At 37.2% G+C, this 27,524-nt stretch overlaps 1 protein-coding gene across 1 annotated transcript in view; it reads left to right on the top strand.

Annotated features, from left to right (window-relative positions):
- The window catches only part of ARHGEF38 (Rho guanine nucleotide exchange factor 38), a 123,018-nt gene that overhangs the window by 85,696 nt on the left and 9,798 nt on the right, over positions 1–27,524 (top strand). Inside the window, exons 6-13 of the mRNA XM_026017600.2 lie at positions 6,371–6,570; positions 8,897–9,030; positions 13,900–14,004; positions 16,276–16,398; positions 20,106–20,417; positions 23,772–23,915; positions 24,801–24,999; positions 25,148–25,407. Coding sequence (XP_025873385.2) covers positions 6,371–6,570; positions 8,897–9,030; positions 13,900–14,004; positions 16,276–16,398; positions 20,106–20,417; positions 23,772–23,915; positions 24,801–24,999; positions 25,148–25,407 — 1,477 coding nt within the window. The remainder of the gene's footprint in view (positions 1–6,370; positions 6,571–8,896; positions 9,031–13,899; positions 14,005–16,275; positions 16,399–20,105; positions 20,418–23,771; positions 23,916–24,800; positions 25,000–25,147; positions 25,408–27,524) is intronic.

Here is a 27,524-nt window from a genome sequence, read left to right as displayed (position 1 = left end):
GCAGCTGACTCTTGATTTTGACTCAGGTCATGATTTCAGGGTCTTGGGATCCAGCCCCTCATTAGGTTCTGCATTCAGCAGGGAGTTTGCTTGAGGATTCTCTTTCTCCCTCTGCCCCTCCTCCCAGAGCTCGTGCTCACTCTCTCAAATAAATAAATACATTTTTTTAAAAAAAGATAAAAACAAAGAAAATCATAAGGAAGAGAAAATATACTCAGTATTGTGCTGTATTTATTTAAAAAAATCCATTGTATAAGTGGACATGCACAATTCAAATCCATGTTGTTCAAGGGTCAACTATAATCTCCGCTCAATACTCCTCAGAATTTTCTTGAATATATTTGCATGTTTCCTTCTTTAAAACTTTTGTGTTTTTTAAAACTATATGTACCATCGTTTAAAAAGCCACATAGCTGGGCACCTAGGTGGCTTAGTCTGTAAGTGTTTGCCTTCGGCTCAGGGTCATGATCTCAGATCTTAGACTAGAGCCCCACATTGGGCTCCCTGCTCAGCTGGGAATCTGCTGCTTCCTGCCCTGCTTGTTTTCTCTCTCTCTCTCTCTCTTTTCTCTCTCTCAAATAAATAAAATCTTTAAGAAAAAAAAGTCAAATAGTTCTATAAGATTTAGGAAAATTAGCAATTCCCTCTTCTCTCACCTGCTTCTAAAGAACATAGGCATTTTACTTAATATTTTGGTACTTAATCTTCATGATGTTAAAAACATGTTTGGTTTTTCCCATTGTAAGTATTATGTTTTGACTTCCATCTATGGAACACAAGAATTTCTCTCTCCCTATGCCATCTCGACTACACACACACACACACACACACACCTCCACACACCCTTCCCATCTCTCCATTTTTCCCATGTGATTACATTGTCATCTGGATTAGAACAATAGTCAGTGTTTGATTTATTATATTTGAGTATATCTGAGTAAATTTTTTTTCAGAGCTAAACCTTGGAATAAACTGATTACTTGTTTTTCTGGGAGTTAACTGTTTATTTATTTTCATTTTCTTAGTTTTCTTTGTTTTAATCATTAATGCCACACTCACAGCCAGTTATCTCTTAAGACAGATGGATGCATTATGGATGCTATCAATTTCATCTCCCTAAAACAGCTTCTCTCAGAGCTTTCTAACCTGTTGAGTTTGGACCAGGTGACTGGGCACAGCTGTCTTTGAGGAACTCTTGTCATCCTGGAGAATCTCTCTTTTTTTAATAATAAATTTATTTTTTATTGGTGTTCAATTTGCCAACATACAGAATAACACCCAGTGCTCATCCCATCAAGTGCCCCCCTCAGTGCCCACCACCCAGTCACCCCCACCCCCCGCCCTCCTCCCCATCCACCACCCCTAGTTCATTTCCCAGAGTTAGGAATCTTCATGTTCTGTCTCCCTTTCTGATATTTCCTACCCATTTCTTCTCCCTTCCCTTCTATTCCTTTTCACTATTATTTACATTCCCCAAATGAATGAGAACATACAATGTTTGTCCTTCTCAGACTGACTTACTTCACTCAGCATAATACCCTCCAGTTCCATCCACGTTGAAGCAAATGGTGGGTATTTGTCATTTCTAATGGCTGAGTAATATTCCATTGTATCCAGTCATCCTGGAGAATCTCTTTACCTCCTTCCTGTTTTTAGTGCATCCTTCAATAGGTTCCTGTGTTCACCAAGAATACATGGGAAGTAAAATTTTAAGAAATTTTATATCCAAAAATCTTTATTTTACCCTCACACATGATTTATAGTTTGATCAAGTATAGAATTCTAAATTAGGGAATCCCTGGGTGGCTCAGCGGTTTACTGCCTGCCTTCGGCCCAGGGCATGATCCTAGAGTTCTGGGATTGAGTCCCTCATCAGGCTCCCTGCATGGAGCCTGCTACTCCCTCTGCCTGTGTCTCTGCCTCTCTCTCTCTCTCTCTCTCTCTCTGTGTGTGTGTGTCTCTCATGAATAAATAAATAAAGTCTTTAAAAAAAAAGAATTCTAAATTTAAAATCCTTCATCTTTAGAACTTAAGGGTATTTCTTCATAATTTTCTAGTTTTCAGTGTTGCTATAAGACATTTAAAGTTTTTTCTCATTCTTCACCATTTGTTTGTACCCACTTGTTTACATATTTCTCTGAAGGATTGTAGGGTCTTCTATTTGTCCCCAGTAGTCTGAAGTTTTAGGAATTCCCAGGTGTGAATCTATTTCATCCATTGTGCTGGGTTCTCAGCTAGTTCTTTCAACATGCTAACTCCTGTTCTGTTCTTGAATTATTTTACTGATGATTTCCTCCCCATATATACTCTGTTCTCACTTTCCAGGACTCTACTTATTTCAATATTGGATCTTTTAGACCAATCTTCTAATTTTTCACATTTTTGTTCTCTTTTCTATCCCTTTGAATTTTGTATCTTCTTTCTGGAAAGTCCCTGAACATTTTCTTCAATACCTGTGAGATTTTATTTGTTATTATCCTTTTAATTTCCAAGAGCTCTTTCTTAGTTCTCCAAATGATCTCCCTTATTTGTACAGCACTCTAAAAATTAGGCTGTTTTGGGGAAGCCTGGGTGGCTCAGCGGTTTAGCGCCACCTTCAGCCCAGAGCCTGATCCTGGAGACCTAGAATTGAGTCCCACTTCAGGCTCCCTGCATGGACCCTGCTTCTCCCTCTGCCTTGTCTCTGCCAATTTCTCTCGCTCTCTCATGAATAAATAAATAAAATATTTTTTAAAAATTAGGCTGTTTCTTCAGCAGGTTTCCAACTAGTCCTTCTTATTCTAATTCCCACCTCCCTCTCTCTCCACTTCCACAGTTTCTCAGGGTCTAATTAATGAATCTTTGGAGAAATGATTAAATTATTGTCTCTCCATATTACTGGTTCTCTCCAATTTGAATCTCTCTGGTAATAAATCAATTACCATTCATTCATGTTCTTTACATCTTCTGAAATTTCTTAATGGTTCTGTATTTATTTTCACAATTTTTTATTTGTGTCAAATCCTATTTGTTTATTATTTGTATAGTGATATACAGTTTTTTCTAAAATTGACTTAAGGTGTTTTAAAGGGAGAGTGAATTGAAAATAAACTCAATAATAGTGTACATGTTTTGTGGCTACTGTAAAATTAATATTAAATTTAGGATACTTGTGGTCATAGAACAAAGGAAATTCAAAGTAATATGATCAATAGTTAAATGATTATTTTTCCTTCCTCTGTTTTCTCCCTCTAATTAAGATATATTGGTGTATCTCAGTGTTGTATATCTGATTCTTCGTCCTCCACCACAGTTTTTACATTGTTTAAATGTCATTTTTACTTTCATTGTGTGACTGTTTTCTTGTTTCTGATGCGAAGCTCTTTATAGCAAAACTGGTTGCTGCTAAAACAAAGCCAGCTGTGTTTACTTGACTTTGTAAAGTCCTAATAATTCACAACAAGATTAGTGTAGCTACTTATGGTACTAAATATTTGCCAAAGTATTCATGATAAAACTGAGGAAGATAAAAAAAAAAAACTGAGGAAGATGAAACAATTACAAATTAATGACTACCTTAGTTTTTAGCCTAGTGTATATGGGAAATTGTTACTTTTTGTTGGGGATACATGTGATAATGGGTGTTTGGCTGAGCTGGGTTATATCACACATACAACTCATTTGCCTCTTGCAGTTATCAGAACTTAATCTTACCCAAAGGGATTAGATGGGGTGAATGCCTGGAGTGTCATTATCTTAAAAGACATCCTCTATCTTTTCTACCATATTGCTTGTCTGTGTGATGCAGATATCAGAACATCATTGCTCATCGCTTGGGCTGTCCAAAGTACATGTCTGAAGACAAAAGTGTCTGGGAGATTTCTCATTTTTAAGAAAGCCTTTCTAAATATTTGCATTTGTGATACTTTTAAGAGAAACAGTAATCATTTATAATTGGTATTATTATCGTTTGAAACAGAAAAGGGAGGTAATAGAACTTTGATGTCAAAACGGAATGGAAAAAAAAGTAATGATAAGATAGGGACACAACTAAAGGGTTGAGGCTGGTTTTTTGAAAGATCTTAATAAGGAAGAAAGAAGGCAGCTCAGAGATACTAGACTGTCCTTTAATGTATCTCGGGATGTTTTTAGTAGTTAAAAAATTTAAATATGCATATAGCAATAGACCACACTAATAAACTACCTTATTAAAATTGAATTTTCTTTGAGTTGTTTGATTATATTTTGATAGCATTTCAGTGATTTTTAGAAGATGAATTAAACTAATATTTGGTGACAAAGGGAAAATGCAGAAGAAATTCTGACTATATTCATACAGATAATATGATTTCTTCTAATTAAGTTAATACCTTCCATATTCCAGACCTGTTCTTATTTAAGGGAATAATTTCTACTCAATTGTCTAAACTATTGTATTGTTGAAGAATCTCTGCTTAAGATATATAAGAAAATGCCATATTTCATATTTGAATATTCTGCTTTTGATACACCATTAGTTAGAAAATATATTTTTAGTTACTTTTTTTTAGCATTCATAATAGCTTTACAGTTTTTCCCATCCACTTCACCCAGTCCTCTGGGAAACCAAAATATCTCTCTCTCCCTATCTCCCCCATTCCCTCCTTGCCATCCTGTCTCCTTACATACCTTCCTCCCTTCCTTAATAGATTTGGTATAAATGGGAAGAAGGCACAAGATAAATCATATTAAAACAACTCTTTACTCCCTTGCAGACCTTTAATACTTACTTTGATTTTCCTTAAAAAAAATATTGCCTTTTGGTTTGCTTCCATCTTTTTCTATTATAGTATCATCTTTTTCTCAGCATGTGATAAAACTCCTCAATCTATTATTCAGGACCATTGTGCAATTTTTTTTTTTGGCAAAAAATTCAATGTAAAATAAAAACACATTACAGAAAATCTGAAATCTATCACTTCAATCTCCAAATATTCATTAAGAAAATACTATATGTTGTGTCAGAGATGTAGTGATGACAGAGAATTGCGCATAAACTGGTAGGGAAACATAATGATTCCAGAGGGTTAATAAGTGCTATGATAAAAATAAAAATGAGGAGATGTGGACAGAGTGACTGATGTGTATGTGTGTGTACACATGTGTGCGCATGCACATGATCATTTAAAGTTTCTTAGTTTCTCATTTATCAAATGAAGAGTTCAAATAGATGATCTCTAAGGTGTTTGCAGACCTTTTCTAATGATAAACTTTTCTAATCTTGTCCAAAATTTTTTAGATCCATTTCACCATTCCAATGATGTGGTATGTTGTCTATCTATATTGATATTTAGAAATAATAATTGAAGAATTAAAAAAATTAAACTATTAGGATGTGAAAACTGTCAATATTCTTATCTACTAAAAAACCAAATGAAAACAAAACCCAAAAACCAAAATCCAAACAAACAAAAAACCTAAAAGAAAATAAATGTGTATATCTGTCCACAAGAAGGGATTCAAAGCCCAATTTGTATCCATGCTCATTTATAGTGTCTATTTGCCCTTTTGCAAAAGAAAAAAGAAAAAAAAATCTTTTAGAAACTACTAACTTCTTACTAAAAAAATGAATGACAGTGGATTGGACAATGACATGACCAGTTCACTTTCTATGAACTGCTTGGCTAGTTGGAATGGTTGTAATCTCACCTCAGAAGCTCCTAAAGGAAGAGTCAGGCATGAGCGTTCACTTTTGTGTAGCCATTTGAAGATCTGTTGGTTAAGAATTCTACGTGGAAAGTCATGGAAAGTATCATGTGATAGCAATGATTAGTAACAGTGGTGGTATTAATAATTAATTTAGGGAACTATTGCATTTATTATAAATTTCTTTTGGAAACCGTGGTAGAACCTCTGAAACACAATGAATTCAACTATTCAATTTGGTAGAAGAGAGGAGACAACGCTTTCTTTTAACGATACTTGGCAAGTCATCTTTTTAAATAATTAATTTCTTTTCCTCACTAATAATCACAAAAGTGCCATCAGGAAAATGCATTTTTCTTGGTTGTCATGGAAAAATGCATTCTGAAATTGTTTCCAACTATTGTTATGAATTTTGTTATTTAAAAAAATATATAAATGGAACATGGATAGAAATCCTGCTTTGAGTTCTCAATGGACAGATACACTCACGTGTTCTTGTAAGCTTTTGCTTGGTAGTAGGGTCTTTCAGCCTGGCTTCTTTCTGTCATCCATCGCTCTTGCTTCATTTTTAGAAATGGTATGCAGCCACATGGAGGAAAAATAAAGGAGAAAAACAGTTTCAAGATTAATCATAAAAATCACAAAAATGAAAAGGAGTTAGTAAGACAAATGTCTGTGAAACTGATATTAGTTATGTCTATTGTAGAGGCAAGCCAAACCTACTGGACATGGGCTCTTTGATGATCAAACCAATCCAGCGTGTAATGAAATACCCGCTCTTGCTGTGTGAACTCCAGGGCTCCACCCCTCCCTCTCACCCAGACTTTGGGGCGCTGGGGGATGCCTTTACTGCAGTGAAAGACATTAACGTGAACATCAATGAATTCAAAAGACGGAAGGATTTAGGTAAGAAGAGACATGATGAATTGAGTGTTTACTGTGATTGAAGTGTTCTGCTTATGCTCCTGAGAATCAGAATATCTAAGTAGTTACAGCAGTTTTCAGTGATCATGTTCGCTTGATATCTAGAGTTAGAGGTTGGGAGCAGAGTGTAGCTTTGCCTGGCCAGCTGAGTTCAGGAGATCATGAGGCAAAAAAAAAAAAAAAAAAAAGAAAGAAAAAGAAAAAGAAAAAGAAAAAGAAATTTTTAAAAATCAAGCAGCCCTATACTTGAATTCTTTTGACCCCCTCATGCCTTGTGACATACTGTGGGCTAAAGATACCATAGCACATTGTTCTCCTGTCACTGGTGATATGTGTGGTAAGAAGGAGACATGGCATGGCCAGGAAGCTAGAGTAGTGAGAATCTAGAGCCAAATCAGTGATCAAACAGGCCCAGCTAATACATCAAGCTCATCTGGTTCTGGCACATAAAGAATGGAGATTTTGTAGCAATAATATAATATAATAATCCCTCTATTGAAGGGAACAAGTATATTTTTTTCTCAAATTAAAAAATTATTGTTACGAATTTGTTAGCCAAGATGTAAAATTCATGTCTGAAGTGGAATGTAGATTTCAAAACAGGAGGCACAATTACAGGGTTCCTATCATCCCAGATGTAGTAATGTACTGGGATAGATTGTGTGTGTCCTTTGTCAGTGTGATTTGTGTCCATAAGTTCTTAATTGGCTTTGTACTTCTAATACTAAATCTCAATTCAACATTAAAGCAATGGTAGGACTTTAGAGCTAACTGCTCCAACAACTTCATTTATTTACATTGTTTTTCTTTTCTAAATTTATATTTAAAAATAGTATGTATTTATATTAATAAATTAAAATTACAAAGAAGGGACTAGAGAAAAAAAGTAAAAGTTGTAGAGGAATAGACACCATAAACAAGTTAAAAGACAGTCCATAGGCAAAGGATTACTATATAGAATATATCATTACTGATATTTAATCAATAATAAAAACATTCTAGGGACGCCTGGGTGGCTCAGCAGTTGGGAGTCTGCCTTCAGCTCAGAGCGTAATTCTGGAGTCCTGGGATCGAGTCCTGTGTTGGGCTCCTGCATGGAGCCTGCTTCTTCCTCTGCCTGTGTCTCTGCCTCTCTCTCTGTGTCGCTCATGAATAAATGAATAAAATATTTAAAAAATAAAAAATAAATTCTAATACAAAAAAAGGTTAGTAATAGAAGGAAGCAGTTCAGAAAGACCAATACATTTCTAAATGTTAAGCTTCATTTATAATAAGAGAAATGCAAATTAAAATCACAATGACACATCATTCTCATCCTATCAGATTGGCAAAAAAGATTTTTAAGGGATTTTTAGGTGCTGAATCTCAATCTGCAGATGAGAAGTCTTCAGACTGTCTATGTCTTTTTTTTTTTTTTCTATTTTCTTTCTTCTCTTCTCCTTCTTTCCATCTTTCCTGACTACAGTTTGCTGGGGTTTGCTTCTAAACTTAATTACATATCATGAACATTCTTCTAGTTAATATTGGCCTTCAGTGGTTCCCTAGTTTTCCATGTCTGAGTATGTCATAATTTAGTTCACTGTTCCTCTATGGATAAACTTTTTGATTGTTCTAAAATTGTGCTATTGGAAAATGTGCTGTAGGGAACAAAACGTTGTATGCCTGATATGGAAAGCAGCTTCTCTGCACAGATTTCCTGTCATAGACTATATGTTTAGAAGGTTCTGCATAAAAAAATGTATTGGTTTAATCCTCACCAACGGTGTGTAAGATTGCCCATCGCCCGGCACCCTTACCGGAACTGAATTGTAGAAGTATTTAACATTTTGAACAATAGGAGAAGTGAAAATGATCTTAAAGATAAAAAGATAAAGCTCAGAGAGGTGACTCAGCTTTCCCCAAATGTCTCAGCTAGCGGAGAGCCAGCTACTCTAGAGTCTAAGTTCTCCTTATGTTGGGTGCAGTTTCCTTAGCTAGGTCTTGAGGCTTCATTCTAGAGACTGAAGACAATATACTATCTGAGAAAAGAGAAAGTTTTTCTCCAGTGCCAAGTATTTTTTAAATGTGATAAGTACATGGATTTTGAGCTTTGAGGAACTCAAGTCCCTGGACACCTGAGTTTCCAGTCAGTGGGTTGGGCAGCTGGGCTTATGCCTGGGGAGTGGGGCCAGAGCATATTGCATCTGCATCAGAGGGTCAAAAATCACTTGGAATTCTATCTTAAATATGGATCTTGAATTCTTTGGATGAAACATACACTTCCCATGTTGCACATGTTCAGATATGTGATTGCATTCTTCCATTTCAGTTCTAAAATACAAGAAGAATGATGAGGATGAATCACTTAAAGATAAATTGTCTAAACTAAATATTCATTCAATTAGCAAGAAATCAAAAAGAGTGACAAATCATCTAAAGATTCTGACCAGAGGAGAACCACAGGTAATTTTTCTTCTTGGGCCACATACATTCTTCTGGGGCATATGAATGCTGATATTTTGCTTATTATCAGAGCTGTTTCTAGAACACTGAGAATCAAGGTAGTGGCCAGATGTTGATCTTTTCTTTTTACCTCTTTTAGGGGAAATGGAGTGTGGGTGGCTTTGACACTATTTTAGCTGTAGTGTTTCCACTGAGGAAGCAAAGGAGAGAAAAGGACATGAGGACAGGGCTCAACATGAGATGCCCCAAAGTCCTGATACTCACCATCAAGTAGCATATAATCTCACCCAAGGCCATGTCTTTCTTTCATCCCTATCTTATCTCTGCTTTTAAAAATCTCACTTTTCTTTTGGGTTCCCTTAATGTTCATTCGATCTTCACTTCACCTATTTAAAAAGGGGTGGTTAAGTGCATCCCTTATTTTGATTTTTTTTTTTCCTATCCTAATCCTCTTCCTCCCCCCACCGCCAGCACACACATTATGTCACTGGGCAACTGTTCTGTGTCACCTGTTTAGCCTGGTTTGAACCACATTCATCTCAACCCCAAATAAATAATGGATGAATTAGCAAAGGCTCTCAAACTTTAATGTGTGTAACAATTAGCTGAGGAGCTTGCCAAAAGATTCCAGGGTTCCACCTAGTTCAAGGGTGCAACCTAGAAGCCTGGTATTTTTGCAAAACTCCAGGTGTTTGAAGCTAAATGACCTTCAAGTGAGTGACCAATGGAACACAATTGAGAATCACAAGACGGAAAGCTGACAGCCTGGATATGGAAATTAAGTGGGCTTCTAACAAAAAGTAGGCAGGACAGTTCCTTTGTTACCATATAGTATGTTTTTCTTCTTCTCATTTGCCTGATTTCATCCCTTTTTGTTAACATCTCTAAGGTTTTTAGTGTGAACTAGAGGCAACCATATGGTAGTTCAGTCTTGGTTGGTTTTGTTGGCTTTCCTTCGTTCTTTAGCTGCCATGGTCTTTTTCCTTTTTCCATTAAGTCTTTGCAGTTTTCTGACCCTAAAATGGTAGTGGCCTCTTCCTCTTCTGAATGCCTAACAAACTTGCTGAGTGTTTTCCAATCTTGGCATCATGAACATTTGCTGAAGTTAGCACAGTGCAAAAATTAAGAGCAAAATTTTTGAAGTCATTCAGATCTGAATTAGAATATCACTTCTGCCATTTGCCTTGGGGCACATACCTTAAAGCCAAGGTGGTCATCAAGATTATAAGGATCTAACCGTGGAGGGCTTGTGAGAATGAAATGCGGTGATGCATATGAAGAAAGTACCTAACACAGTGGGTAAACATTCAGTATATATTGGCTGTCATCATCATCATCGTCGTCATCCTCATTCCATATCACTACAGTGCTTACTAACTTTTAATGTACAGATTTCTTACTACTCTTGTAGATGTAAACTCATTTATGTATGGTGTATTAATCAGGTCTTTTAATTTCTGTATTTTATGATGTTTAGACAACTTGAAAAAGCTTCTGGCCATGACAGATACTCGTCCCAGGACTAGTCAGTCCATTCTTAGAGATAGCAAAGGGCTCAGCTGGGATCACTTCTTTCATATGTGAACCAACCAATCCAGCCCCAAACACCTTCCAATCTATCTCTCACACACCAAGCCAGTGTTCCTCTGTCTTAAATCATCCTAGGGCCAGGTATCAGGCAAATAGAGACTACCACTAAAGCCCAAAGCCCAGGGGAATTTCCCAAACTGGCCAATCCTAAACTGTTTATCCTGACCCAGCTATTTCTATAGGGTTTCCCACAAAAACCACAATCAAGGCTCTGGCCTTGACTTTCCCCTTTCTCCTTTCTGCTACCTGACCAAAACCCAGTGATTGCCCTATGGACCTATATGGCACAAAGTAACCTTCTCTTTAGGACTTGTCAGTATATCAACTTCTTCCAAGCCTTGTTTCTGTTTCCTCTTGTGGCTGCACCTATTTTACCATTCCATATCCAATATGGACATTCTTAGAATCCGTGGCATGTATCATTCTTGTCAGTACTTCTTTATGCTCTTCTAGGGGCTCACTGGGTCCATTGCATGCAGGAAAAAAACTCCAGGCCCCTCTCTCAATGTGAAACTATAATGTGAGACGTTTGGGTCATTATGGTGTACGGTCATAGATCAGGGAAAGGAAAATCAAAACATTTGAACTAAAAACAACAATAATAAAATTGGATTGGGAATTCAATTTGAGAAGAGACGATAGCCTCCATAGGCATGTGTAAATGTCATGCACACAATTCTTCCCTGCTCTTTAGGTCTTTGCTTCTGACTTAAGACAATTCTGTTGAGGAACAATAGGTAGGTCTTAATTCTGGGCAGGTTTTTGTAAAAGCTGTTACATTCTTTAACATATTTATCATCAGCTTTTGATATTTTCCATTGTGAACTAAAAGTGAATTGTAGGTAAAGTGGCCTGAAGGGATATTAATTAGATTTTTCCCCCTTAATCTTTTGAGAAGATGTCCTGTCAGCAATGAAGCATTTCACTGTTAATCAGAAAATCAGCTGCATAGGCTGAACTGCAGAAGAGATAAATCTCAAATCAGTCAATTTTGCACTTGTCAGCAGCTCAAGTGAAATATTTGGTGGAGTTAGGGTATAAAACTATTACCCGAGAGGAAGATTCTATTCAATTCATCACACATGTATTGAACTCTATGTACCAGACACTGTGTTAGAAATTGGAAATACAAAGAAATTCTGAATTCAGACTCCTCGGGTTTGAATCCTGGTGTTACCTACTAACGTGAGTAAATTTCATTAATTTCCTATATTATTTACAGTAAAGACCAAGCTCCTTTCAAAGAGATTCCAAAACAAAGTAGGTTAAGCCAGATAGTCATTTATTTCTCTCTTATAATAGTCCTAAGATGTGAGTTCAGACAGGTGCTGCTGCACAAAATTGTTCAGGAACCCAGTTGTCCCCAATTTTGTACTGTGCTGTTTCCCCAAACATACTGTCTTCATATGCTTGGTTGAAATTGGGTCACTGCTGTGTCTTCAGTCTTGCCCTAAGGATAATGCTGTAAGGCCAAAGTTCAGAAGTGAAATACAACCTTTAGCTAGCATCCTGTGTATTCAAACCAGTTATGAAGGCAGAACCAGCTGCAGGGGAGACTGGAAAGGGTAGCTTCTAGCAGGGCAGCCATGTGTCCAACTTAAACTAACCATGTGTCCAGGAGGAACATCAAGCTATGTCTGCCACAGCTCCCAAGATTGTTTTTCTCTAAAATGGGATTAATTGTGGCACCTCTGCCATAGAGTTTTATAAGAATTAAAATGAGAGCATGGAAAGCAAGTTTTAGCATAGTGTCTGGAACAGAGTAGTGTTTAATAAATGTTAGCTATTATTATTATTGAGACAAAAAATACTTAATCTCAAATGCCTGCAATTGACCAGTGGAGAAAATCACTTAAATAATTAATAAGTGTTGTGAGAGGACATTGGGGAGCAATTAATTCTCTTAGTGAAAAGAATAGGAATTCAAGGGAGGATTCACAGAATGGATGACAGTTGAGTCCTCAAAAAAAATTAAACAGAATTTTGTAAGGCAAAAGAAGGGACAGCAGCATATTCCAGCAAAAGGAAACAGCATAAGAAAGGCATGGCTCTAAGAATGTAGAACTGGACAATATTTCTCATACTGGGATCCTGGATCTCTTACTTTAGAATCATCTGGATCCCTGCCAAGATGCACAAAATAAAACAGCTAGTGATGGGTCCTTGAAAACTGCATTTAAAATAATCTGCCCCAGCATATTGTTCTATACATCAAACTAGATTAGCACATAGACACCCTAAGGCAGAGGGTTTTGAAATTCGTGTGAATTACAAAGAACTGTGCACCTATTTAATCAAAAGCTTCTTAGATAAACAATATTATGGGGTTTAAAAATAAAATAAAATATCACCATTTTCTGTACATCCAGTTCTGAGGTCAACCATCTCCCCCCAACCCCCTCAGGTCACTCATCTCCTCCACCCCTATCCCACCCCCTCAGGTCAACCATCTTAAATGAACAAACCTATGCACTGAGAACAGCTATGGTTACTAACCAGTACCAAACTGAAGAATATCCACCATATTCCACAAATCATTTGCATGTTCACATAGATTTTGCCAGCATGAAGCTGGTTCTGCCCTTCTTTTGTCATAATTTTGATAGTTAAGAAATACTTCACACCATTAATAATAATTATGGTATTATCAAGAAATCAAGATAAGATATCAAGAAATAACTGAACACATGTGACCACTATCTTAACTCTGCTGAGTTTTCCTCACAGAAGGAATTTTTGCTAAGATTATATTCAATTTTTCAAATTTGAGCTGGGTAAGAATTACTGCCTTTCTTTAGCCAAGAAGCTAAGTATATTTGCTAAATAACCACTGTGAAATTAACTGAGATGAGTCATATCAACAAGACAATAAGTTTCCGTCAACAGGTCAACTTTTCATTTTAATTTTTATTTTATTAATTATTTTACATACCCACAAATTGAGCATAATTTAAGAGTACGTATATAATGCAGGCCATTAAAAACTGTAGAGAAAAGTTTTACCTCCTCCAGCTACCATCACATAGATGAAACTCTGTGAAAGCTGAACAGCAGATTAACCTGCACTATGTGGCTCTGCTACAGTAATTGAACAGCAGTTGTGCTGTGTGCTGGTACACAGCAAGTACTGTGCTAAGGCAGTCAGCATGACATGAAAGGTTTTCATCTACACAAGGAGTTCTTTTGTCATGTGCTGGGCTAATACAGTCTGTGATATTTTTTTTTTAAACATCAGATCTGCTTGAGTTATAAAAATAAATAATTTCATCTACATTTTAGGTGAAAGACAATACCTTTAATAGAGAAGAAAAGCTATTTAGATCCTTAGAAAAGACGGTGAGGCATTGTGTGAAGAACATTTCACTCTGTCTTCAACACATACAGGTAGGTAAGACACAACTGTTTCCAGCGTTTCTACAAGAAGGTATTGATGTCCATGGTTATTACGAAAAGTAAATGTGAATGTTCATTCATTTATATGATCTAATTTATAGGATAAATTTCATTTATACTGTATCAAATTTGGGAGCTGAAGACTGCAGGTGAGGGAAACCAGTTTAAAGATTTAGATTTTGTTCTTTGCTTCCTTATCTGCTCCATCTTTCTCCCAACCAAAGTCACCATGTGGTGAGACATTAACTCACAGGATTGCCATGTGGTGCTAGACTATTAAAATGCTTTTCTTATAACAGAGCTAAATTCATTAATGCAAAATTGATTCAGCAGAAATTTTCTTTATTGTTGGATTATACTAACATATACTAACTATATGTTATATAGTTATATTTATATAATTAACATATACTAACATATACTAACTCTTGTACCCAAATCACAAATTTGCAATTTTAAAAGTGGGACTGAAAGAAAAAAAAATCAAAGGAGGACATCACATGAAATTAGAGATAGACTAAAGAGCATAAAGCATAACATAAAGGCCATATAAAAAAAACACAAAAACCCACATGTGGATCTCAAATTCAGCTGCAAGCCTTTGAGAAGCCAACTTAAAAAAGGATGTACGATCTCACTAGTCTAGATGAATAGAGCACCTCTATTTATTTTATAACCAGTGTTTCATAATGCCCCCTTTACAGTTCTGAATGAAATTCACATGTAATTCAACCTTACATAGGTAGGTCTATATAAAAGAAAATCAATGTGAAGGATAATAAATTCTTTTTTTTTAATTTTTTTTTAATTTTTTTTATTTTTTATTTATGATAGTCATACAGAGAGAAAGAGAGAGAGGCAGAGACACAGGCAGAGGGAGAAGCAGGCTCCATGCGCCGGGAGCCTGATGTGGGATTCGATCCCGGGTCTCCAGGATCGCGCCCTGGGCCAAAGGCAGGCGCCAAACCGCTGCGCCACCCAGGGATCCCCCTTTTTTTTTAATTTTTAAAAAATATTTTATTTATTCATGAGAGATACACACACAGAGACAGACAGAGAGAGAGAGAGAGGCAAAGACAAAGGCAGAGGGAGAAGCAGGAGAAGCAGGCTCCATACAGGGAGCCTGATGCAGGACGATCCCAGTTCTCCAGGATCAGGCCCTGAATTGAAGGCCACGCTAAACCGCTGAGCCACCCGGGCTGCTGAGAAAATAAATTCTAAAAAAATAATTGGAGAACTACAATATGCAGATGTTCCCACACAACCATAGTAGTGTGGGACAAAAACACCCCCACAAATTCCCAGTCACCCAGGAGGTTTTTCTGCTAATGTTAAGAATCATAGACTTAACCAAACCAATTTGAAGTGTGGTATAATTATATTCAGTAGAGAAAGAATGGATCTCATAAAGAAGATGTGGTGTCTTCAACAACACCTTGATCATGGTTAAGACTGCAAGACATAGTAGAATTCCATGTAACTCAGGTAACAAATGACCCCCTTCCCATTTTCCAGTTTTTACCTTGGATATCTATTTTTGGAAGCAGATGTTTGTATGCATAGGTAAAATATCATACCAACAGAGGATTAGGTTAACAGGTATCATGATTTGGAGAAAAGATTCTGTGTTATGTTGATTCTGTGCTATGTTGGTTTATTTTTCTGTTGGTTGGTTAACAAGCCACATTCTTTTTTCATTTATTAACTGATGCAAAGCCTGATTTTACAATCAAGTTTGCTAATCTCTTCTTAAAGCTCTGCTCTCTGTGAAAAGAAAACAAAAACTTAGTTATAACAGCCAGAGAGCCGTGGGAACTCTATCCTTCATATATATTTCACGAAGTGAATGCATCTTGGGAACATCTACAGGAAAGTGTTCTATTTCCACTAACTGATTCAACAAAAACATGAGCATCTTCTTTTAAAAAGAGCATTACATTCACTAAGGAAAACTGAAGACATAAATCAAAGAGGAGTGATTTCTAAAATAAAGGATTTGTAAGAACTGAATGGTCAGTAAGATCAAGTCCACTTAATAGAAGGTGTCATACAGAGTAGTAGGAGAAAGTGACAGAGGGCAAGTAAGAAAATAATTATTACAAGTAACCTCATTGTAAAGAAGATTCATGAAAATTTTTTCCTTCCTTTTTTAATCTCTCAGTGGTAATGGAGGGTTATGATGATGAAGTGTACATTTGGGATCATTTAATTATAATGAATTTCAGAACTTTGCCTATTTTGTGATTTTGTTTTTGGTTTCAGGATGCCATGCCCTTAGCACTGCAGAGTATGATGGAGCTCCAGGAGGTTTCATGCAACAAAAATAAGGAGGAAACGAGCCATTCAGAGGCCCTAAGTAATGCCCCAAATCCCTGTGGTGACTTTGTAAGTTTTTTATATTCACAGATAAACTAGGAAGTGGGGTTAAAGAAAAGCTATTTTTTATTTGTTTTTCTGGAGTTAGAAATAAAACATGCACTAAACCAAATATGAATGTCAAAATCAGTAGATATAAACAGGAGGGTTTTTTCATTATTGACTATTTTAAAGTGAATTAGTGAAGATCTCAATTACTATGATTAAAATTTAAGAGCGTCCCAGACTGTGTTTCTAAGAGTAGTTAGTGTCTATGTAGCTTTTAAAATCAACATTTAGCTTAAGTCTGCATGTGATAGATCATGGATTTATTAAATTGGCAAGCTATAATTTTCCTAAAGCAGTCTCTGGAAAAGTCTGGAGTCCTTACAGGAGGAGCGAAGCTACTCTCTGATGATGTGACTTTGATTAACACACTATATACTGGAAAGTAAAGCCTTCTTATTGAGAAAGGGCTTTTACCTATGAGTCATACATCTTCTATGCTGTGGTAAAATATTTGTTTCCTATGAGTTCTGTAAAATATACAGAATTACCAAACATAGCCCAGGAATCATAAAAACATGCTTGAGCCAAGAAAATATTTGGCTGGTAAAGTTTGAGTAGTGCTGATGGGGGAACACAGGGCTAGCTGAGGACGAAGCACGAGCTCTGGACAGCACCTTGACAAGTCCTTGAAAAAGGCAAAGGGGCACTCCTCTACGGTCTCAACGGCCTCGGTGTTAATACTTTGCTAAGGGCAAAAGGCAATCTTAGCCCGACCCTCAGGAGCCTGTAAGTCGACTCTAACATTCAAAAATTCCTTTAGAAATATCCTTTATCTCTAAACCCCCCAGATACATGTTGGCAATCATCCCCCAAGCGCCTGGCCCACTGTTATATATCTGAAGGGTCTCATGACTCAGGTTTTATTAGATGGTAATAAGCCACCTTTTCCCAACAAAAGCCTGCCCCCCCCCCCCCCAGGTCCTGGAAACCTTGCTTCCAAAATTCCTTAGAGAGTACGCTATCCTGAAACCCCTCCCAACCCCCAGGTATATAATCAGCCACCCCTCACAGGCCTGGGGCAGCAGCTCTTCCTGCCTACGGGTCCTGTCCCTGTGCTTTACTAAAACCATCATTTTGCACCAAAGTTGTCTCAAGAATTCTTTCTTGGTCGTTGGCTCTGGACCTCACTTATATTCCAAAACTTCATCAGTACTAATTTTAACTTGTGTTCCAAAGGTATTATTATTATATCATAGTAGTATGTTATATAGAAGCTATAATAGACTCCTTCATCATTTTGAAGATCCTTGAAAGTGGCATTTTTGTGTCGGCATTATGGCATTCTGGGTCAGATAGTTCTTCATTGAGAGGTCCTTGTGTTCCTGGAGGATGTTTAGCATTCCTAGGAAACCAAGCTCTAAATCTCAGTAATGCCCCCTCCCCCCATCTCAAGTAGTGACATCCAGGGAATAGCCTCACGTATTTCCAAATCCTAGGAAGTGATGCAGCCCCACCCCCCAGTAGAAACCTCTCAGAAGCATCTTATTTCGTGGCACTGGGGAATGGAAACTCAGGATTACATCTGAACTAAGATGATCGATTAGATAAATGAGAATAAGAGAGCAAGAGAGAGAGAGAAAGAGGTTTTTACAATGGATGTTAAATGGAAACAGTGTGGCTAGTTCTTTATACATTTTCTGGGCTTAATTACGGAGAGCACATTTTAGAAAAGTCCTTAAGGGTTTGCTCTTTAGCTTAATTCCAATGTATTAAGTCAATAAGTATTTATTGAGCACCATGTAAGAGCAAGGTATACAGCTGCTTCAGCATGTCCAGAATTTGATGGAAGAAAGCAGTGTTCTCCACTTTGCATGAAACCATAAGATGATAAATTAGGCTAAATTAAAATAATTATCATTGTGTTCCTGAGTGGCTTAGTTGGTTAAGCATTTGCCTTCAGCTCAGGTCATGATTTCAGGGTCCTGGGATAGAGCCCCTCTGAGCAGGAGCCTGCTTCTCCCTCTCCCTCTGCCTGCCTCTCCTGCCCCCCAGCTTGTGCTTACTCTCTCTGTCAAATAAATACATGAAATCTTTTTTTTAATGAAATAATTATCAAAATGATCAGTATAAAAGCAACTCTTTAGCTTATGAAGTATATTAAACTTTTTATTTTTTATTTTTTTTTAACTTTTTAAAATGAAATATTAATAAGAATTCAAAAATCTATCTAAAGGCAGAGCAGTGTTTTTATCTAACCTTGAAAAATACTTACCTACCTTGAAAAATACTTGTCTACATGCTTTGAGTAGGAAAAAAATATTAAAAGAAAATCTGATTCTTATTTGCTCCAATCATAATTCCTATGTCCAGGTGAACTGGAATCCGTTTATGTCTAAGGTCACAGGATATGATCATAGACGTAAATATATATATGCATATATATAAATATACACACACATACATATACACATACATAGTATAGGGCATATACTATGTGTGTATGTGTGTGTATATATATATATATAGTAACTATGTTGTAATATTGTAATTATATTACCTGTAGAATCCAGTCAAGTTACAGTACTGTAATTTATCAGAACAGTAAACAGATTCTTTACTTAGTCAAAGGACTCATTAAACAGTCTGCAGGTGTATATTGATTATCTTATAAGCTAGACATCAAATTTGATCTGTTTAGTCTACTGCTAGTGTCAGTAAGAGATTGGTTTCCCTTTTTCTTGTAGATTTCCCATGAGTTCAGACAAAGTTACCAGAAGCTGTTTAATTAATAAAAGCTGCTGCTCAGATACTGACTCTGTAGGACATATTTAGGGTACAAAAGAGAAACCTACTTCTAAATTGCTATAACATAATCATGTAACCGACACATATATGATAAAGCATAAAGTCGGCAGTCAGCAAACATAGGATACTAGTTGCACTTCAGAATAGAGGGGGAGGGAAAAGAAATAGGAGAAAGTAAAGCTAGGATGTTCTGCGGCTGGCATGGGGTTGGCTGTTAAAATGAGGTTCATTTTCAATGGCTTGGACCTAAAAACAGAACCAGCATTAGCTTAGTCCTTCAATGTATTTAAAGAGAAAGCAATAACTGTTGTCATTTCTATCATAGGAGCAAAATAGCTATAATAAGGAGGTACTTATCGGTATAGAATATAAAGTTCCACTACCCAAAATGAGCCAGTAGCGTAGCCAGGGCACTGGGCCGATGTGGGAGGAACAGAATACAGTCTCTTCTAGGACTACCTTCCTTTTATTGTCAGGAAAGGAAGGGAAGGATACGGTGAATCATTTGCACAGTCTTAGTGGTCAGAGACTGAGTTTGCCTCCCACCCCAGTCCTGGAGTAACTGCGCTTGGCTCTGGGATTAGAAAGGAGAGGAAAGGGAAAATGTTGAAGGAGGTGACCCCAATGACAAAACCAGGGGCTGGAGAGAGAAAGGTGGAGTGTATTTTGGGCCTGCAGGCTTTAAGGTTTCTACTCCTCTTCTTGCTCACTCTACACGCAATGTTAGAGTCTCGAGTCCCTGTTTCAAGTCCTTGAGCAGGTTTAGGGAGACCAAAAAAAGATCACATCCTCCCTTAACTTGGCCGCAGACTTTCCTGTCCTGCTCTGCGCTCCCGCAGGGAGGAAGTAAGCCTACTGGTGACAGCGCAGGACACGTATGGTTGTTCTTACTCGGTCCCAGGACTGCTCTTCTCTCTCGGCAGGCAGCCCATGTGCAGCGGCTGGTCCTGATGCCCCTGTCGGCCCTGCTGTCCCTATTCACCGGGCCTCAGAAGCTCATCCAGAAACGCTATGACAAACTGCTGGACTGCAACAGCTACTTACCTCGGGCAGCAGGAGACGACTCAGACTTGGCCAAAAAGGAGTATGAGGCCCTCAACGCCCAGCTTGTGGAGGAGCTCCAGGTGTTCAACCAGGCGGCTCGGAAGATTCTGCACAACTGTCTGTGCAGTTTCGTAGCTCTCCTCAGGGACCTGACCCTCGCCGCTCAGCAGGTTTATTCCACCGTGGCGCCGGTAAGCGTGTGGCTACCTAGGCCTGCAGCACCTGCTAGAAACCACAGCCACATGGAACAGCCCTGTTCGTAGTGTGCATGCATGCAGGGTGTGTGTGTGTGTGTGTGTGTGTGTGTGTGTGTGCACATGCGCGCGGAGGTGGGGGCGGAATTTAACTGAAGCCCATAGTCCTTCAGTTTCTTTCTGTTTTCTCCACAAGAAAGTTTCCTAGTTCAGGTTTATTGTGACATGCACACTTGTTCTTTCTGGAGGTTTCTTTTCAAATGCCAAACACCTTTTAGCTCTACCTGCTTGATGCTTTGCTGAAGCTTATCAGTTTGTATTTTGTATTCTCTTCCTAGTCAACTGTTCTTCAGTGCTCACCATGACTATTTAAGGTGTGGATCCCAAAAGGAGGCCATCTCAGTGTAATGACAGAAACAGGAGAACTGTCAAACCAGTCTTTTTTGCTTTTGTTTTCCTCTATGGAAAAAAGTCTAGTGTGTGTGTGTGTGTGTGTGTGTGTGTGTGTGCATCTGTATGTAATTTAGCTTTCCATTAGGATATGATTTTATGACTACTTTCCTGAAGAAGGAAGATATTTACAACTTAATATCAACTTAAAAAAATCAGTGTGGTTTCTTTGCCCTTCATTTCAGTTAGTTCTTATTCAGCTGGTTAGATATTTAATGGACACCATTTGGAGGAAAATTAATTGTCCTACTTTATTTTTTACTGTGTATTTAATTAACTTTTAACTTATCCTTTGAATTAAATTAAGTTGAATAAGCAGGTGCTACATTTACATGGTTCAAAAGGCGAAACTACATAAAAATGTGTAAGCAGTCTCACATAGACTCCTGTTCCCTAACCACCCATCCCCCAACTCCACCCCATTGTTACTAGTTTATCCATATAGAGTTTCTTTATGCTACTAGAAGTAAATGCAAAATGCATATATTTTTCCTAGAGAAAACTAGGGTATTACAGCACCATCCTGCAATTTGCTTTTTAACCTCCTTAGGATGCATACATGTCAGCACACAGAGAACTTTCTCAGCCCTTCTACAATTTTATACTAGTCTACTGCATAGCTATACAATAGTATATAACCAGCCCCCTATTTTTTGGATAACAACTTTATTGAGAAATAATTCACATACCATATATCCCACCCATTTAAAGTATGCAATTCCATGGCTTTTAGTATTTTCACAAATGTTGTGCAATCATCACCACAATCAATTTTGGAATATTGTCATCACCCCCAAAAGAAACGCAGTACCATTAGCAGTGAATCCACATGTTCCCCCGACCACTCTCCCACAGCCCTAGGCAACCCCAATCTATTTTCTGTCTCTAAAGATTTGCCTATTCTGGGCATTTCATATAAATAGAATTATATAATATGTGGTTCTTTGTGACTGGCTACTTTCACTTAGCATAATGTTTCTGAGGTTCATCGATGTTGTAGTGTTTTAGCACTTAATTCTTATTATTGCCAAACAATATTTCATTGTATATATTATACACCATGTTTTATTTACCCATCATCAGTGGATGGACATTTAGGTCATTTCTACTTTTTGGCTACTATGAATACTGCTGCTATGAATATTCAAGATCTTAGTAGATGTTTGTTTTCATTTCTCTTGAGTACATACCTAGGAGTAGAATTGTTGGATCATATGCTAACTCTGTGTTTAACCTTTTCAAGAACTGCCAGACTATTTTCCCAAGTGGCTGCACTATTTTACATTCTCAACAGTGATGATTGAAGTTCCAATTCCTTACATCTATCTGTCTTTTGTTTTATAGCCATCCAGTGGGTGTGAAATGATATCTCACTATGGTTTTGATTTGCAGTTCTTTGATCATCCCCCTATTTCAAACTTTTTAAATTGAAGTATAACTTATATAAAGTACATCAGTCTGAAGTATACAACTCATGAGTACTTGCAAATATATATACATCTTTTTTTTAATATATATACATCTGTGTAACCACCAACCACATCTAGATATTAGCCCTTTCCAGTTCCTCATAAGGACCACTCATGACCATTCTTTAGCTCTAGTCCCTCGAAGGTAACCATTCTACTGACCTGTGTTACCAGAGACTGTTATGTTTGGTTTGTATCTCATAAAAATGGAATCATACAGTATGTATGGTTGTTTTGTGTATCAACCTGTTCCTACTGATGGATATTCGGATGATTCCAGTTGTCTGTAACTGCATAACAAATTATATCAAACATGGCAGCATGTGGCAACCAATGGTCATTTATTTCTATTGTCTTTCATAGTTCGGGAGGTTCCCTGGGCTCAGGGCAGTTATTCTCAGTGTCTCTGTGAGATTGCAGTGTGATAATAGGCTAGTCATCTCAAAGACTTCCTCAAGACCTCAAGATGAGATGATGATAGAAAACTCAAATAGTTGTGGATGAGGACAGTTGAGGCTCCAGAGACCTCCTCCCACCTGATCTTTCAACACAGCTTTTTGATATGGCAGCCACATTGCGATTGGACTTCTTCCATGGCTACGAAAGTCTCTCAGAGTGTCCCAAGAGAAACCAGCAGAAACTGGATAGTCTCTTTTAGCCTAATCTTGAAAGTCAGATAGCATCACTTCTGTTGTTCTGTTCACTTCTACATTCTATTCATGGAAGCAATTTTTAAAACCCATGCACTTTTGAGGAGAGAGGACATGGACTCCACTTCTTGATGAGAGTCACGTCAAAGAAGTTACTGATTTGTTTTAAAACCACCACAGGCTTAACTAATGCTTCGTGTTTACTAATGCTTCGTGTTTTAGCATTGCTTCGTGTTTTAGCATTGTTCTCCTTTCCACTTTCCCACCCAACCATGTTGGAGGACCCTACTGCCATCAATTCCTGAGCCCTTCTTCCAAAATTTCATTGCTTTTTGTTTCTCTTCTATTCTTTTATTTAAGCTTGAAGCTTTATTTTTATTTTTTTTAAGGATTGTATTTATTTGAGAGAAAAAGAGAGAGAGCACGAACAGGGGTTGGGGCAGAGGAAGAGAGAAAAGCAGACTCCCCACTGGGCAAGGAGTGTGATGTGGGGCTTGATCCCAGGATCCCAGGACCATGACTTGAGCTGAAGGCAGACACTTAACTGACTGAGCCACCCCAGTGCCCCTAAGCTTGGACCTTTAAAACAGTTATCCCTATCATTTTAGTGAGGCTTTTGGAGATAGCAAATTAGACCATTTTTATCCAGAAGTTCTAATATTGCCCTAATTTTTTTGCTGTGGAGCCATCCTCTACTTTCCCTGTTTGTCATAACTCTACTAAATTCAATACCTAATATAGTTAAATAGTTGAGAACAATGCTGTATCATTTCTACCTATAGGTACCACTGTTGGCCCCGAGAATCTCTGAAATTCAGAATCGAGTACTGGAAGAGGTTCAAAATCTTAATTTTGTAAAAGACAACAGTGCCACTTTTATTGAAAGGAAACTTAGTTTTGAAAAGAAGAAACCTTTGCAAATTCCGGTGAGTTTGGTAGGATTTATGACAATGACTATCACTTCTTTTCCTTGTTCAAGTCACATTAAATTATTTTCCACATCACTTACCTCATTCTAATATCCTATAATTTACCTATTATATATAGGATTTCTTGTCTATGAGTTCTATAAGGTCATAGATTTTTACCCATTTTGTACATGATGTATTCCAAGCTGCTAAAATGATGCCTGACAACAGATATAAATATCTGTTGAATGAATAAATAGAATTGTATAGAGCAAAATCATAATAGTTCAACTCTTTCATTTTTCTAGATAAGAAATCCCAGGCTCCAGAGACAAAGTAGCTTTCTCAAAATCACTAGAGGCAGAGCAGAGAGGGGTCTAGGCCTCTTGACCCTGCCCAATTTACTGATATTATTTCCCAGAAAAAGACATGCACATGTACAATTTACATTGTATTGTACAATGTACAATAATTAAGTATTAAGTATTATTAAGTATTATTAATTAAGTATTAATTAAGTATTAAGTATTCATTAAGTATTATTAATTAAGTATTATTTATCAAGTGTTCAATATGCAAGAGATTGTCTACAGTATGGAAAAAAATTAAAAATTGTTCTATCCAAGAGGGATTAGAACCTCTGCTTTCTTATACTCAGTTGAATTTTCTTTTTTCTCTGCAACACTGCCCTCATGTGCTAACTAAAGAATTTTTCACGGCATAACTCAGCCGGATGCTTCACAATAATAACTCCATCAGTGCTTCAACATTGAAATAATCCCAAGTCAATGTGTGGCTTTAACATTTAAAAAATCTCCAAAGAAGAAATATTTACTGGCTCAGTGACAATTTTATTGTATGTATACATCTATCTAAACCAAAGTTTTTCCTTACTTCTCCCAGCCAGAAGTGCCACGTCAAACTGACATTCACCGCTCCAAACTTCTATCCACATACAGTAAAGAAGAACTCTACCAAGCAAAGCGCAAGTGCAATGCTACACAAGAATATGACATCAATCTTCTGGAAGAGGAGTTGGTGGCTGTGATGGAACAGAAGGATCCACTGGGGAGTACAAGCAGGTGGCTTGTTGACACAGGAAGTAAGTTTTTTGTGTAAAATGCACAGAACTACCACCTCTTTTCAAATTGAGATTTGTCCCAGGGGCCTCTCAGTGCTTCTCTAAACACAAATGTTTGGTAAGGGTATACAAATGACCTCGTTTCTTCTTTCTTTTTATTCCTATCCAGTTATAAGAGGCTATGTGTATTCTTCCTTCTTAAAACCCTACAATCCAGCAAAAGTGCAGAAGGTGGATGCTGAAAACAGGTTCGGTGATGATGATTTTGATAACATCAGCCTCTTTGTGTCCTCACGGCCAGCTAGTGACAGTGTCACAGGCACCCCAGAAAGTAGCATAAGTGATAGCAGCTCATCTCTTAGTGGTACATATGGAAAGTTTGAAACAAACGGCACTGATGTTGACAGTTCTCAAGAGGTAGATGAACAGGTAAGAGTTTGAACCTTGATGTAAAACTGCTTGGCTGTTCAAATCATGAAAGGTCTATCTTTCTAATAGCATTCTGTCTTACTGTAAGACTTGGCGGAAGAGTGTCAGCTTTGACAGCAAGGAGACCTCGCTTTATGAACACTTATTCTCTGTGCCCCTTTTTGCAAGGAATTTAATTCTCTGAGCCTATTTCATCAAATGAGGGAAGGAGGATGATAATTCCTTCATTGCAGACTTGATGTGAGGATTAGAGAAAATGTGTACATGTAAAGTACCCAGCACAGAGCAGACATTCTGTAAACAGTAATCATTATTATTACTACCCTGCTGACATGTATTTAGAGTGAAGCAAAGATGGTCTTCTTATACTCCTCCATCACAGAAAGTTCAATACAACAGATTGCCACCATAAAGAACATGTGGGAAATTGTCCATGATTCCTTCAAGAGCAGTATCTTCATTAAGCTATCTATATAATTGGCCATTTTTAATCTCTTGTATAATGACATTTACTATATATTGAAACTTTTGAGAGTTGCCTTTCCCATGCTGCACCAATGCAGAGACTATGGGGACCATTCTTTCACAAAATAAGTTGACTATGATGAAGGGTTCCTTTTGCTTACCTCAGAAAGTTTCAGTATATTTAACTGTTAATCCTCAAGTGGTGACCAACTAACAGTTTCTCTTTTTAACTCAGTTTTGCTTTTTTCTTTAGCGGATATTAATTAATTTACTTTTTTTATAAGAGTAATACATGTTACTTCTGAAAAGTTAAAATGGTATAAAGATATATGTAAACTAAAAGTAAAGGTCTTTATTCCTTTCTCCCCTAACCCTACCCTTCAGAGACAGTATTAGGATTCACGTTTCAGAGATTCTCTGTGCATATACAAACAATGCAAGTGGGAATGTGTATATGTTACATAATTTGCTTTCTTCCCCCACTTAACAATGTATCTTTGACACAACAGTACCTAAATATCTACCTTATTCTTTAAAAAATTCTGCATAGTAATTTATTTTGTAGATATATCACAATTTATGTAACTATTACTCTAATAAGACATTTAGACTATTCAGGTCTTTTTATAATTCCAAACTATTTCAAGCAAGATCCTTGTTTATCTATTTTTGTGCACTTACATGAGTACATATGTAGGAAAAATTCCTAAAACTATTGGAGGGTCAAAGGGTGTATATATCTAAAGTCTTGATAGACATTGCCATACTGCCCTTCAAAAATAGTTTATCTACTTAGTTTCTTTCATTGCTGATACATTGATTGTTGTCCAATTCATGACCAGTTCTTTTTAAAAAAAAATATCTAGGGATGCCTGAGTGGTTCAGTGGTTGAGCACCTGTCTTTGGCTCAGGTCATGATCCTGGGGTCCAGGATTGAGTCCCACTTTGGGCTCCCTGCGAAGACCCTGCTTCTCCCTCTGCCTGTGTCTCTGCCTCTCTCTCAGTCTGTGTCTGTCATGAATAAATAAATAAATCTTTAAAAAATATATCTTATTAAGGACTTATTTACATACCATAAAATTCATCCATTTTAAGTATATAATTCAATGACTTTTGGTATATTTACAGAGCTGTGCAACTATCACCCCAATCCAAGTTTAGAATATTCCCTTCATCATGGAATGCCTGGGTGGCTCAGTGGTTAAGTGCCTGCCTTTGGCTCAGGGCATGATCCTGGAGTCCTGGGATTGAATCCCACATCAGGCTCCCTGCATGAAGCCTGCTTCTCCCTCTGCCTGTGTCTCTGCCTCTGTGTCTCTCATGAATAAATAAATAAAATATTAAAAAAATATATTCCCTTCATCCCCCAAAATCCTTTGCACTCATTTGCAATCTGTTCTCTTTCTCACCCCAGCCTAAGGAAATTACTAATTTACTTTCTTTCTCCATATATTTGACTTTATTGTATATTTTGTATTAATGGCTTCATACAATATGTGGTGCTTTGGAGCTGGCTTCTTTCACTTAGCATAATATTTTTGAGATTCATCCATGTCGGAATATACAAATGTACTTTGTGGGGGGGGTTGTTTTTAAGATTTTATTTATTTATTCATGAAAGACACAGAGATAGAGAAAGGCAGAGACACAGG

The sequence above is a fragment of the Vulpes vulpes genome, chromosome 4 (assembly GCF_048418805.1).
Source record: "Vulpes vulpes isolate BD-2025 chromosome 4, VulVul3, whole genome shotgun sequence".
NCBI classification, from domain to species: domain Eukaryota; kingdom Metazoa; phylum Chordata; class Mammalia; order Carnivora; family Canidae; genus Vulpes; species Vulpes vulpes.
Note: the sequence above shows the minus strand (reverse complement) of the source record. Positions and strands in the feature narration are given on the sequence as shown.